Raw genomic sequence first — 15589 nt, forward strand, 5'->3', positions numbered from 1 at the left:
CCCGAGTGCATGATTGTAAGTCTTCAGATTCACTTTGTAATAACATGTAAATTACAGTCGGGGAATATTTTTTTTGGAACATGCACGTGTCCAACATATAAGAGCAATTTGATTCGAGTCAGGAAAATTCAGATACCCGAACGTTTTAGAGTACTCGAGTTTTTTTGATGAACTCATCTTGATCGATTGACTTGATTATTTATAAATAGCTGGACCCAATAGATCAAAAAAAATTGATTTGCCGACTATTTACAATAAATTTATTTTGGAAAAAAGTACGATTTATTTTAAATTTTCACTCGTTTTTTCACTACGCTTACGGCACTCGTTTGACGTTTGCTCAAAAATAGAACATGCTCAGCGACATATGCGTGGAGGTTAAAGGACTCTGACTCGTGATGTATGACGTTTAGCTATAATACGCATTCTGCAATATGCTTGCAAGTTTCGAATAGCAGCTTGCGGTTGAAGACTTTTTTACACGTATACAATCGTTGCGTAATAACTGTCACAAATGCAATACTTTGAGTATTTTTTTTTTAATAAACTCATAATTATTCGATAAAGAAACAACGGAAATATTCAAGTTAATGGTTCGACATGAATGCAAAGTTGAAGCTGTTGTTGCTTCTGCAAACGAGGCACGATACTCGAGTACATGTGTGTAGCGTGGCCCGTTCAAGTTTTCATCGATCTGATTTTACCCTTGGATATTTTGATGAACTTTAGTTAGGTAACTGAAACTAATTTGTTGAATAATTCGCATTGACGGCTTTTGTATCGTGTATTCCAAGAGTTGAAGAACTTCATTTCCGTGTTAGCATTATATATTAACGGAATTTGGTTTTATCACGTGCCGAAATAACTCAGGGCTAGAAGATTATGACCTTTAACCCTGAGATGAGGTAACTCTTTTGATTGTATATATTTAATTTTATCGTGATTTTTCTTTATAGATGTTTTTAAAGTGATCGACTTTTTTATTGCATTTTTTACTAATCGGATTTTATTATATTCAAAGTGAGTGGATAATCATAAAACCTAAAATCTTGTTATTTATCTCAAAACCAATTTTATTATTAAAAAGAATATTTAATTTGAGTGTTTGATTATTTTTATAACTGTTTTTTTTTTTATATCAAACTATGCATCAACAGATCAGAAAATTTTTGTATAATAAATGCACAATATTTTTACACGAAATTCTTGTAGATATTTTCGATAAGAAAAAGCCAAAGGAAATTGAAATTTGGACCAAAAGCGGTGCACGTTCGCGAGTCTCGCAGTTCTCACGGTCTCTTTGGCTTGCACGAAAAAGTCGCCGGCCGTCAAGCCCCAAGAGTCAACGTATCCCGGCATTTAATTGAGATTAAACATCCGAAACACGCGCTCGAATCGCATGCGCGCAGCTGCTTGGAGCGGTCCGAGGGCGTTTTTATCGGCTCGTCGAGCGTAACAATTTTTCGGGAGAAAGTAAAGCACGCGAGACGGCCAGCGAATAATACAAAAGTGAAGCATCGTCTCTCTCTTTTCGCGCATCACACAGCCTCATCTCGACTGAATTGCGAAATGAGAGAGCAGAGCAGCGGCGGCGGCGGCGAAGCGACCGAGCGGGGAAGGGGACGACAAAGTTGTGACGGCACGCATACGATATATGTAAAGTGTGTATTAAGTGGGACAAGTTCTCGAGGATGAGGTCAGCGCGCCGGACGGTATATATCGTATGTGTACCGACTCTGATGCGCTATCGCCGCCTTGTATGATCTTAACTTACATAATGTATGCATATAATGCGTATATATAGCAGCAGCGTGGTCTATACATGCATCACTCGGACATAATTTTTTCTGTAATCTTTTTCGACGTCTTGCATTGCAGTATGCACCCGCGCGTAACCCAGACGAATGTTGACCTTGCAACTTTTTTTGTCCCGTACGAGGAAATGATCGTATATTACTCGTGAAAATGAACGCCCGGATATTCGATATTGTCCGACGGAGAAAAAAGAATCGATCATTACATTATTATGCAACGCAAACGTGTTTCTTGGGTGGCTAATGCGATTGTCAATCACAAGTGTAATTGTATGGCTAATCGAGATGTGCAAAATTATAACTGAATAGCGCGCCGCCGAGTCCAGAATACGTGTACACGCGCATGCGTGCGTACGCGACTCTACACCTATATAGTAACGAGTCTGGTCGGCGCAGAGTGCGAGAGCCTCATGCTCGCTCGGAAACTAGGTCACACGGTCTAAGCAAAAATATTGCGGGAACCCTTAGGCCAGTCGCGTCGTAATTGCATTAAATAGATAAATAGATGATTTTGCGCGACGACCTTTTTTGCGACTACACTGCACTTGTTTCACCGACAGTTGCAAGTGTCCCTGACTAGATGTGTCGGATTAGACTCAAATCAATTCGGTAAAGCGATAGCTGTCAAGCATATAAGATTTCGTTCACGCGAGAGGAGTATCAAAAGGCGCCTGCATGTGTATACTGCTCTACGTATGCCTTGCCTCGCAACCTTGTCCTCGACGGAGCGTTCGACATTAAAAAAAAAAGCCGAGTTAACGCGCCGCGAATGTCCGAACGCATTATCGTTACAGTGCCTGGACTCGAGACGAGAAGAAACGTATACTTTTTTTTTCTTACTGCCAAGTGCTCGTGTGTGAGAGAATGCGTTATGTCAGCTGCTTCTTATTTCATGTATCTTATGTACATAATCGAGTATCTAAAAGGTCGACGCGATACCCTTTAGCGCCAAAAATGGCATCGGCTTTCAATGGCAGTGTATCGAATTATAATATCGCGATATACTTTCGAAAAAGGCTCGACTCGTACCAGAAATCTCATCTCGCGTCATTGAAACCGCGAAACGATCGCGTCGCGGCCGCGTTTCCTTCCTGCTTGGCACTGGGAGTCGCGCCTTCACGCGTGGCTTCGCACCAGACTACAATGTAATATTCACCTGTTCGTCGTGCGTTTCGCGCATTCGAGACCTTTGAGCTCGTTCGCGCGGCCCACACACAATACACACGACCAACGAGTAAGTCATTTTGCCAATTATTCGGTAATTGGCCAAGTGAAGCGTATCCATACGCGTACCCTCGCATGCCTCGAATATTCGAGCTCCATCAGGGCGTCGGTTGCGTTTGCTCCCCTCGCGCGCCGCAGACACATTGATGCACATATTCTTACGTACGTACAGGCTCATTTACACTTCCGTATACAAACGCGAGTTTTACACAAGGCAGGCGCATCATCATGCAAAACCGCATCTCATGCTCCATGCCTATACGGCCGTTCGCGTTCCCTCGGAGGTGCTAACGTATAAACTGCCTCGAGTTTAGCCGCACGGTTGTACGTGCTCCGTACATGCATATATAGGCCGGGCGCGGGTGTGCGTGCGCACATGTACGTGTACATTTGTCGGTGCACGCGCGCGCGCGAGCGAGCCCGCTGTATTTACAAGTTTAATTGGAAGTACTACGAATAGATCGTTTTCGCGCGTTTACTCGTGTGTTTCCGGTGTTTAGGCCCGGAGCCGAGCAATTGATAATACATTTATACGCGCTGGAGTGTCGACACGAGCATTAAGACACGTTTCAAGTACGCCGCGGCACACGGCCGCCTCTTTGTCAATCAACGCACCGCATACATTGTTGCGCCGAATTCTAACGAGATATTTTCGTAATGTAATTAATAATTCGGCTCCTTTTAAAAATTTTCATTTTTTGCAAGTATCGTTTGAATGATAAAATCAATCGACTTTGATGAAATGGCTCGAGTCTTCAATGTCCGCTGGATTCACCTCGCGCGCGGCTACTAATGCGCCGATACAATCGTAGGCACAGTGGTGGTCTATCGATCGTTTTTATATTCTACACACACTCGTGTACGGAGAAATATACACGTTTCTGCACGACGGAGCAAAACATATCGCACGCGGACAGAAACCTCACGCAATTCGCCGCACAACTGTAATACGATTTTGTCATCCCCGCCAAACGTTCGTCGCTGAGCCCTTGAATACGGGGGGGGGGGGGGCCNGGGGGGGGGGGGGGGCCACGAATGAATGAATGTTTGTATCTTTTTTCGTCATCGCTCGGATTGATGTGTTTTTTTTATTTTTGCAGAAATATTTCCATTCAGTATTTTCAAAAGGATTGTTTGACTCATTTCTTTTGAAATGTTGTAAAAATAGCACATGGTGTTAAACGATCAATCGATTGTTTTTTCTCCTCTTTTTCTATGAACGAGGATTAAATTCATATTAGAATACAAATCGTGTGAACATAATAACTTTTAAAGCTACTTTATAATCCCCTCATGATTCACGATCAAAATTATAAAATTATTTAATATATTCCTCGGTAGAAAAGGATAAATACAATATATTTGTTGCTTTTATACAATAATTTTGTGTAACAATGAAAGTTGTAGTCTGCAAATACGATATTACAGCCACACTATGTCCCAAGCTACAAACTGAAGGTTTTTTTTGCCATACACGCGCTCTATATTTTTCACCCATATGCACACGACGCGGATTATGGGATTTTCACATGCTACACACATCCGAGTTCTACCTGTAAATATCTTTACAGTGGTTAACCATAATACAAAACACGACAGCTCGCGCTAGAAACAGGTATTAAATGAGACTGAAAAAAGGATTTGTCCCATATGTATTTTATAACGGTATGTGTAGTGTGGTTACTTTCCGTTCATATCTGCCCACGCACGTATCTAATGTCAAAACAGAATTAGGTAAGTATTTTTAAATTTTAAGCAGGTAAGTATTTTTAAATTTTTTTATCGTATAGATAATAACCACTAACTTCGATATATCGGAGTTAACGATGGAAATACGAAGGCTTGGCAGATTTGAGTATTTGCAAATCCATTAAGCTCGTTAGCGAAAAAGATGTCTTGATTAATTTTTAATAACTGTTTGGTATACGCACGTGGAAAATATTTTTTGAAATTATTTATACATTACTGAATTTCTGAATTTAAAATAACAAAATAATATGTTTGTACATTAATCGTCGATTCGGCGTCAATCGAGTGAAATAATCGATCATCCCAAGCGACATGGGTTGTTACGCATCTGAATACTTTCATGAATACATATTCATCGCGATCACTGGCAATTTAGCAAACAACTATCATGGGCAAAATTATCCGCGTGTTTTTCAGGCTCCAAGTCACATGCGCGAGAGCTGTTGAAATAATTCAAAACACCTAGGACCATTACGTATGCGTTCCTATAAAGATTTTATCAATTGTCTGTTGTCCGAGAAGAAAAATTTGATATTACGGAAGTCTCAGCGGCGAAATATGTAAGGCACGACGAAAAATCGACCATACAAAATGCCTCGGAATCAGGAATATAAGGAGACGACAACGGCGACAGCCAAGACGCCAGACGGAGAAAAAGAAATGCGAAAAAGAAAGTCGCGCGCGATATATATGCACAAGGCAGCCGCGTGTATTTTACGTTATGCTGCGGTGGCCGGCTTATATACGCGCGATGCGTATTGGGAGGCAGCTGCGCGTCGCTTCTCGCACGAAGCATGGAGCTATATAGTCTTATGAGCATAGAGAGAAGTCAGCCTTGAACCAACTCCGTTGATCGCCACTGCGCGCGGTGACGTCAAGGAGTCGCCGGATAGAACTACCGACTCTACGATCGGGCCGGCAGCAGCAGTAGCTCGGCTAGCCCGATTAGCATCATCGTCGGTGCTCGGACGCCTCGTGACTTTTTTGCGCTCGAATATCTTCCCTTTCTCCTTTCGATCTCCGGCCCGGCTTAAATGGCTTTTGTTTACGCAATGCAGATGTAAGTACGAACTTAAAACGAGTTACGAATTGGCCGATTGTCCGCAGTCGCCGCGACGATCGTTACGCATTATATCATCGCTGCGCGTACGTGCGTGGCGTTATTATTAATTTTCGTCGTCGATTTACGAGATCGCATTGATTATCCACATTCGCGAGCCGCGTATACACGTAGCTGCAAAATATATGCACGCTTTCGACGATACGTTATAATGCTCTCGGGGTAATTATTGCGTTTCTGTCGAATGCAACGAAAGTTCCGTGATTGCTTTTTGAGAAAACTGGTAACTGCTTACACATTTTTTAAATTAAATTATACCGAGGCAGACGTGAAAATAATGCCCGATACATGCGCGATCGTAAAAGTATAATCGCGCCGAGAAATACGATCGTTTGAGCGCGCGTCGGTATTGATACGCGTGCACGAGAGAGAGAGAGAGAGAGAGAAGAAAAAAAAGGCATCTTGTCGTCTTACACAGTAAGCCGCGAGATAAACGTGTTTGCATGAGCATTCACGAGAGAGAGAGAACTAGCGCTACTGCGAGGCGTTTTCTCACAATATCGTTACATAATTGACGCAATGCCAGCAGCTTGTACGTCCAGCATTATTTTATTGCTCTTTTCTCCTCGTACACACCTTTGATCTCGGCGATGTGAGCGTCGTACTGGCTCTTGCTGCGTCCGTAGTCGATTCTTCCGGCAGTGACGCCGAAGAAGCTCTGATTGCTGTACTCGGCGTACCACTCGGCGGCCGGCCGGTCGTCCGACATGGGGCTCGGGCATTGTCGGCCGAGGAGGCTCTCCTCCGAGGCGGGCAGCCAGGCGAACGACGCGGCCGAGCTGGACTTGGACGTCTCGCCGCCGGTGGCGGTCGGCTGATTGTGACTCTGGTAGGCCGAATCGTCGTAGCCGAAGAACTCGTCGCTCGCCTCGCTCGGACTTCGAACCCTGGCCTGGGTCGGAGTGCCGTGATGGCGAGTCGGGAGATTGTCATTGCTGCCGTTGGAGCTTGCGGTACTGTTGAATTGACATTTGGGTATTTTTTTTTTTTTAAGTATCTCGGCCTAAAAATTATCTTTTGAATTGATTTTATAGGACATTATAGGACCCTATAAAATCCATTCAAAGACAATCGAAAACTTGCAAATTGGTTGAACAACGTACCTAAGCACCGACGTCGTCGAAGAAACTTCCTTCAAACTCTTTTTCACGGTAATCTTTTCAAACTTAACGACTTTCGCCCCGTTCAATTCGCCCTCTTCGACCAGCCGCTCGAAGCTCTCCTCGAACGACGAATTGCTCGCTCTCGAGGACGATCTTCGATGATCGGCGCTGCCTCGATGATCCGTCAGATCCTCGCTGGAGCTGCGGTTGAGCTGCTCGAAAAAGCTGACTCTCTCGCGCAGCAGCTGGTGACCCGAGTTCGCGGCGCTGTTACTACTCTGGCCACGTGCTACCGCAGCCCGATGCTTCGGACTGACGGTGGGGGTGCCGTTGCCGGTCGGTCGATCGCAGCCCGACATTATTATGTATATAGCGTGTGTGCGGCGGCCGTAGGTAGTAGGTCACCCTCTCTCTGTGCACAGTGCGTTGGCTCCACGCTGTGCGCGCGATATCTGTCCTGGCAATCACGAGCAGCCCTTGGCCCTTTTGGACTGCCCCTGCTCGATCCGACACTGTTTCAGGCACTTTATCGCTGTATCTGACTCATGGTGCGAAAGCTGCATCGTTCGGGGGACAATGTTATTTTTGCTTACGGATTACGGGTAGCATTGACAACGACGACGACGACTCTTGCGGTCGGCAGAATCAATTTCTTACGGAGCGAGTCTATTGTCCAGCCTCGATGTAGGTTACGACTTGGAGCACGTGATACGCGGAGCGCACACGTGATGGTGTGTGCGTGAAAAGTCTCGTGCACTGTTTTATTGGCAAACTTGCACGATGCCGGTGCAGCTCGACCAAAGCTTTGGGGCTTGTACACTGCACTGATATACTGTTTAATAGTTCTTCGGTTAGTTTGACTTTTCACTCGTTCTTCGAACGAATCTCTTTTTTTTCCTTACTTTAATACAACCGATTGATATTCTATTATTGACTATTATTATTGGACGAAATTTTTTGTAAACACTTATCAAATTTATCGTACATCAGCTTGATTAAAAAATTTTCGGTTTAATTATACACAACATTAACGTTCAACGTAATAACAGATAAATACTTCTTTATTTACGAATATATATACTTTTGAAAATTCAACACTATACACATGGATTTATAGATTCCAGAGTTTCGATCACAAATTAGATTTTGTCACTTTTACACTCCAAGCCTTTTTTATTTATCTCGAACGGTAATTTTTCACCAATCAAAACTTATAATAAAATACTTTCGAATTTGTACAACTCAGCGAGTACTCCGATCTGTAGTTAGCCAATCGAAAGAATCTTTCGATCAAACCTTATGTCGTCGAGCTAAACTTTGTGCTTTTAAAATCGCACGTTAAACATTAGCAGGCGTGTGCGATCATAACATTAAAAAAGTAGGCGCACGAGCAGGCGCAAAAAGTTGTTGCTTGACGTACAGCCGGTTCGATACTATTCTCCAGTTTGCGCGTCTTCGCTCTCCAGGCTGCACGATCGTGTGTACATACTGCTTATCCGCGAGACTGGCGTTTGGCACACACACGCGCACACACTTATACACACCAACTCGCACACACTCCTAGCCATTGTGGCCGGTGCGCAGGATTCGCGAACGAAGGAGGGGGACTCTCGTGCACAGATGTGTATACGAACGTTCACTTTCGCTATATACCTAGCGCGCATAGCGATGTGGTGGACGCCAAACGACCGTGTGTGTATATATGCCCAAGGATTTTGCTTCGTGTGTGCGCTGGGCAAGTTTGTGTGTGCTCTTATGCTCATGCGTGGGTGGGTGAACATACTGTAGGGTGGCTATGTCCCGACTTACGAGCTTAACCTACTGCGCAACGTGTACTGCGCTGCTGCTATAAGACGAGAGCTTTTCAAGTTTCAACAATTTTCGTCAAATCAAATTGAACGCATACTTTTTTTACTGTAAGGAAGTATCTCTAAACTTTATCAACTTAAATTCTTATTGTTAAATATCCATCATAATATATTTATTTTAAAAATTATCTGAGGTTCGTGAATTTTCTTCGGGCTGAAGTAAAACTTTTAACAACCAAGACAATTATACTTCGTGTGAAATAATATTTAAAAATTTTGACAATTCCAAATGATGTACTTTCCTGAAGTCTGTTTCGCACGATTTATGTTTTGCCAAACATTTCGGAATTATAAATCGTGCCTTATTATGACCGATATTTTTTAACTTTTATCGGAGTATCGATGCGCGTGACAATTTGCTGACCTTTCTTGAGAAACTAATAGTACTCGTGAACGTTTTCAGTGGCATATTACCGAGCTACTTTATCTTATCGGTTCTTCGTTTTTAGCAACAATTTTACTCTGCAAGGCGATAAGAGTAAAATCACTTTAACAATTTTAACGAATTTTGTACATCTTTACGGCTGGTCATGAATAACAAATAGACCAAAACAGTAAAGATGTTAATCGAATAGTAAACTCAAAATGTAATTTGAAAAAGTTGCAAAACTAAATTGGGCCGTTAATACTCAAATTTCGCATTGATTTTTGCGTCAAAGTATTTTTGAAAAAAAAATAGCTAAGCCGCCTTCACGTGCAACTGTCCGAAGAAGTGGTAATTGTCGTCAGTATAGATTTATATCAAGCCAGGTTTAATGTGAAACCCGTATGCCACGGTCAAAGACGCATACATATGCATAAACTGACCCTGGTGCCCGGACTGAACACGTGTAACTATACTTTTCGTAGCGAAACACTTTCTCCCTCGTGCCGATCTCGAGTTGAATTATTTATCGCGTGATGCTTGGAAGATACTGCACGGCATTGCGTCCGCGAGACAAGATAATTGCACGATTTCACGCAGTTTCATTATCTTTAAATTGATTGACAATATTATGAAAATTTCGTAAATTTGCATTTTAAGGAGAAAAAAAAGAGATGAGATTCACTCCGCCGTTTATGAATGTATCGATGATCGTTACGTGTAAATGCATGAATCTTGCAGCACTTCATCTATGATTCACAAGTACACGCGCGCACTCAAGATCTGAATGATATTGAGTTGCAATTTTGATTGATTTACAATGGCGAGAGCAGCTTTACTAGGTCACGTGCTTTGACCTCGTAATCGTTAAATCGCGAATTTCCATGGATTTTTTTCTCTCGCTTCTTTCTCTTCGATATATCGCCCGAGCGACTGATTGCATTCTCGTCGTCCGCTTCGTCGTCGCTCGGGTTCATTGTAAACGTCGATAGAATCGCGAGTAATTTACCCGAAAATGTTCATGCATCGAAACTCGTTCTCGGGTTATTAATATATTATGTACGGGCTTACATAAAAATGCAATAAAGAACGGCTCGAAATAAAAGCGACGCGCGTAATTACATATTCGAGGGCCCAAGCCGTGTATTACATGCAGCGAAGGATAAAACGACTAATTTTCGTAAATGCACGCTCGGTTGAATTTCGACGCGAGAGACAGAGTGAGAGAGAGCAAGAGAGAGAGAGAGAGAGAGAGCGCGAGGAACCCTATCGTTCGAACGCCTTACACAGGATACGTAAATGGTTCAACCGCGAATTTTTCAACTTTTTATTGACATACACATGCAGCTAGCTATACGTATATGTAATGCGTGCAACGCAAAAAATAGCAAGGGACGTGATGTATCGCGTGCGAGCCCATGTGTACAATACGAATTCACTTGTCTTCGAAAATGCCCGTGTACTTTCGAGTGCCGGAGGTCGACGCCAAACACGCAAATTAATTAAAAGTCCGATGTGGATGTAATTTGTGCTTTGTTATGCCTTCAAGCTCCCTACATAGAGCTTCAATTATCATTAATGCCTACAAATCTAATTACTTTATTAAAAAAAAAAAATTATGTTACCAATTCTTAATTTACTAAATATTTTATAAATCAAGTAGTAATTTAAAACGTGCATGTTAGAGTTTTCGGTCTTTATTGAAATACTATAATTTTATCGCGTTAGTAAATGCGCGATTAAATTGGTAAAGTAGAAATTTTGCCGCGACATTACTACGAAATTTAATGGGCCTTTAGTTGTCTGAGCAGTGCATAAAGTTAGGTGTATGCGTGAGGGTGCACTTACAGCACCTGTTCCGGTCGCTTGCCTAAAACATATATCTATATAGACTCTGCGGTGATTTGTTTGGCACATTACAAGCGAAAGAGTCTCTATACCGATCCGACCCCCACACCGATTTACCTATACCGTGTACGTATGTAGCCGTCGACGCTGTTAAATCGCGTACAGTCATGTGCTCGTACGTGTGTGTGTGAATGTCTGCGCGAGTAGGTGCATTTATACGTGCATGATCGGGCACATGTATGAGCATTGATCCTGGAATGTGTAAAAGCCGCGGTCGTTCGCCTCTTTTAACTTTCCTAAACTGCCGGGCTCGAGCTTGCAGACGCTATATAATAGGCATAGCTCGTGGCTCGACTCCGCTTCCGCGCGCGCCTTCAATATCGATCTCTCAAGCTCGCCTACTGCACATATGTACACGTATACACGTGTGTGTGCGCGTGTACGTATACGTGCCTGGCATCGCGCACATAAGTTGTTGCGATCGTGCAATATATTGTTTGAAGTTGATTGCGCTCGATGATTTGCGAAAATTCATGTGTTGAGCTGATCTACTTCTAAGCTTGCGCATAGAAAGCTCCGATGTTTTCGGTATACAGCGGGCATTAAAGCCTATAGTGGTATAGGCTCCATATGTCAAATTCCGGTTAATACTGATTTAGAATCTTGTTCAAATTAAATGTTACTACAATATGAAACCGCAATGACGTTTCGTTCGTTGAATTCACATCGGTGTTTTGAGGTTTTTATTTGAGCTTATGGGATCGGCGTGTATCAATCTCCAGCACACATTATATTTCCTTGTTCTTTTAATATTTCATCACGCCCGTTTTGTACAATAATCATGATATTTTCAGATGTCATCGATTAATTTTATGGCACGTTTATAGAAGCATTACATATTGCTGGATTTGGAATGGTGGAGTTTTTGAGGAATTCAGATTCATTATAATCATGATAAATGAAATCTAATAGCAAAATCTTACTAGTAGCTTCAGCGTTCGAACCACTTGTTAATTGTTAGCTTAACAAAGAACCAGGTTCTTACAGATTTCTCATCTTGCATATTCGTCTTGCGTAGGCGGTAGATGCATAATTACAAGTCGTGAAAATTAGAGCTTTTTTATTTGCCGAACAATTAGTACAAGAATGAATCAATACGCTCGCCGTATTTCATTATTCAAAGTTTAATATTTTTTATGTTTTGTAAATATTATCCCGACAACCATCAACCTTGTAAAAGTATTAATATTCAAAGAAACGAATGTGTAGCTCAAATAAACATGTGTAGCATGTGCGAGCCAGTTATTAATTGACTGTTCGCACACGTCATCGTATGTACCAAAGTCATTGTCAGATATACATTTAAATCGTAACTTTCGTTGTTTATTAGAAATGTGACTAATATTTTTTAAAGCACGCCGATGAAAGTACTTTGTCAATTTTTGATGAAATTTTAAGTATAATATTTTTTGAATTATTTTCTTGACGCAAAATCGTTGCCAATGTGTCTCGCGAGTCATTGCCAAGCATGATTGCACTGATATTTTCAGTGAACGCGTAATATGGTTCAGAGCGAAGCTTTCCACAATGAATTGTTCACGTTTTTCATAAAAATTAGCACCTTATAAAAGAAATCGCATCGAAAATACGAGCACAAGCGTAAATTATCCTCGCGCTCGAGGTTGAAGCCAAAGATCGTAGCGAACGAATGGGCGTAATATGTGTGCTTGCAAGGCCCAAGTGTGAATGGCTGCGGCAGGTGCTTGTCACGTATCTATATTTGTACGAGGCGCTGAGAGTACACTGAGCTGCAGAGAAGCGCATGTTCTTCTCTCTCTCTCTCTGTATGTATACTTGCGCGTGTGTGCAGTCACTATTTTAGTATTACAGTGACGATACACAGATATTTTTCACGCATTTGTCCATCAGCCATAGGCCGCATGTATGCATACGCGTGCGCGCACCTATACACGCTTCATACACGTTCCCAGAAAATAGGTTACCGAAGAGCGAGGAAAGAAATTGAAAAGCTTGTTTGAATTGCTTTTCGTGAGTGTGCGATTATTCAAAGGGATGACGCAGTTTTTGCATGTTAAGCAATCGCAACTTGAGCAAGCGCGTTGTAAACACTCTCTCGCGCGCGCGCTCAAAGTTTGTTGGATAGTTTATGAAGTATTTACGAGATGATATCACGAGAAGAATAGCAACTAATCGAATGCGCGCGAGGCTATTTTGAGCTTCGAGTGGCAAAAAAATATAGTGAAATACGGCTTTTCTCAAAACCGTATATAATGGCCACGCTTAATATGTATTTACAAGCCCTCGAAGTTCACGCTGTTTATTTTCTTGTTTTCGAATGTCGTTCTGTGCGCGGCGACTTTGAACTAAATTTTAGCTAGGCTTTTTCAAATGCATATCGTCTATAAGGTTAGACACGCAATCAATGCCAAAAGTGAAAAATTGAACTCAAGCACATTTTCAACTATAAATTATATTTCTCATTTGCCTTCTAATACGAACTCGCTTCGTAACTAATCGAATTGGATAGACACGAAAATTGCCGGAACATGACTAGACGCCGATTTCGTTCGCCATTTGTGATCCAACTCAACTTCGCGAGTAAGTGGAAATTTACTGACTCGAGAGTGATCATTATCGATCACTGCGAGAACGCGATATCATGAAAGCTCGCCGTACAGATATAATATGTATTTCAAGCATGTAAAGCATAAATCACGTCGATGACTCACCCTGAAGCTGATGAATCGTCGCCTGGTACTCGGCCAACTTTTCATCCACGTAATCCTGACTCTGACTCGCTATGATCTCGGCCGTGCTAGGTCCGACTTCGTCCACTTCGTCGTCGTACTCGCTGCGATGGAGCGAGCGATGCTGATGATCCAACGGTACGCCGACGTACTCGTACTCGCCGGGCTGATAAGCCGCTATCAGGAACTCGGGTGGTCCGCACGGCTGCAGCGGTGACTGGCAAACGGCCGCCGAGGGGATCGTTGCCGGCTGCGGCTGGTGCTATAAAATAAACCCAAGAATAGACTAATTAATGCGAACCACGCGTAAGAGTTGCTTGATTCATGCTCCGCTGCAAGCTCGAGCTTTTATTGTTGCTATCGTTTTGCAGCGGCTCGTATTATTGTATGGTGGAAACGGCGGTACTTTCTACGGCTCTATTTAAATACATTGTGCGAGAGCACAATTTTAAAGCGATCACGCTCTCGCTAGAAATTATCACGTTGCAAAGATGTAATTTTAAACATGGAAAATTTTAAACGTACGACCAACAGTAAGATTAAAAATCTAGAAAAAAAATAATAATAACATATAACAATAATGGCATATCGATGCCGCTTACATATTGAATAAAAATAGATTTCGAACATGAATGGGCAGTGAAAAATAAGCCGGTACAACTGTTATAATAAAAAAAATGTTAAAAATCCATCACGAGTTTAAGCTTGAAAGAAATTGTCTAGCCAGAAACTTTTAGCCAAGTCATTTTCATATAACTGAAAAAAATAAGCTCTACATCGTGTAGTTAAAAATATGATATCGGTATGGATCGTTAAACTTTAGCGAACATGTTTTTATTCCTCGTGACCCACAAGAAGCAATAATAATATTTTTTTAAATTAAGCTCCAACTAAGCTCGTCAGCTAAACTTGAATATTTGACGTTTGTCGTATAAAGAAGATTTCTACGACTAAGAAAACACTCACCATCGGCGATATCGGAATAAACGGCCGAGCAGCGGCGTTGGCCGGTGGTGCGGCCGGCGCTGGCCAACGCGGCCGCGGACACTGTATGAAACCAGGCGATGCCGGTGGTCCGCCGAAAACCGGTGACATGCCCGGTGACATGGGCATGCCGAAAGAAATCGGACTCATCGGATGATGCATGTGCTGCTGTTGATGATGAAATGCCAGCGGCACTCCGCGTGCTTGAGTCGCTGGACTGAATGGCGACGCCGGCCGGAATGGACTCGGGGCTGATGCCCGACTAGTTGGTGGCCAACCGCTCGGACCGCTGCCATAATTCGGCGGGCCACCCCTCGAGGGATGTTGCGACATTTATTTATTGAACGTTCAATGCTAAAGTTTAAAGTCGATGAGCAGCCTCAAGTTGATAATCTGCAGTTTTTATTTTTTTGCTCTTTTGGCATTTCTGAAATTTAAAATTGAGATTGAATTAATTTCAATAATTACTTTCAACTTTTTTACTATATTCAATAAAAAAAATACATCAAAAATTTCCCTTTAATTAAAAATATACTGAAGAAGAAAAACTTTGAATATTTCAAATAGTTAATTCTATTTGCTAACTAGTTAGATTCATTGAACTGCGCTCACTAATATTTTCATCGAGATCATAATGCATGTACCAGAGGTGCCCAGACGTTTTGAATTACTACATATTTGCAAAGCAGCTGAGATTTATTATTCTCCAGTTTTCAAAGAGAATAGTCTTCCTATAATACATTTATA

At 42.2% G+C, this 15589-nt stretch overlaps 2 protein-coding genes across 2 annotated transcripts in view; both read right to left on the bottom strand.

Moving 5' to 3' along the window:
- The window catches only part of LOC106652165 (nesprin-1), a 44749-nt gene extending 37324 nt beyond the window's left edge, over positions 1 to 7425 (bottom strand). Inside the window, exons 1-2 of the mRNA XM_023459278.1 lie at positions 7011 to 7425; positions 6484 to 6863 (exon numbers count right to left, since the gene is read on the bottom strand). Coding sequence (XP_023315046.1) covers positions 6484 to 6863; positions 7011 to 7369 — 739 coding nt within the window. The 5' untranslated portion in view covers positions 7370 to 7425. The remainder of the gene's footprint in view (positions 1 to 6483; positions 6864 to 7010) is intronic.
- Positions 7426 to 13823: 6398 nt separating this feature from the next.
- On the bottom strand, positions 13824 to 15175 carry LOC106652166 (classical arabinogalactan protein 9-like). The gene is made up of 2 exons (XM_014370961.1): positions 14825 to 15175; positions 13824 to 14120 (listed from the first exon to the last, which is right to left on the bottom strand). Exons 1-2 carry the CDS (start codon positions 15173 to 15175, stop codon positions 13824 to 13826), a joined length of 648 nt encoding a protein of 215 aa, XP_014226447.1.
- Positions 15176 to 15589: the final 414 nt, after the last annotated feature.

This window comes from Trichogramma pretiosum, unplaced genomic scaffold (genome assembly GCF_000599845.2).
Source record: "Trichogramma pretiosum strain Unisexual culture from Peru unplaced genomic scaffold, Tpre_2.0 scaffold31, whole genome shotgun sequence".
NCBI classification, from domain to species: domain Eukaryota; kingdom Metazoa; phylum Arthropoda; class Insecta; order Hymenoptera; family Trichogrammatidae; genus Trichogramma; species Trichogramma pretiosum.

Coding starts and splice junctions, on each gene's coding strand:
- LOC106652166 (XM_014370961.1), bottom strand. CDS start 15,175: ATGTCGCAACATCCCTCGAGGGGTGGCCCGCCGAATTATGGCAGCGGT. Junction 14,121..14,824: donor TTATTCCGATATCGCCGATG/GTGAGTGTTTTC, acceptor TTTATTTTATAG/CACCAGCCGCAGCCGGCAAC.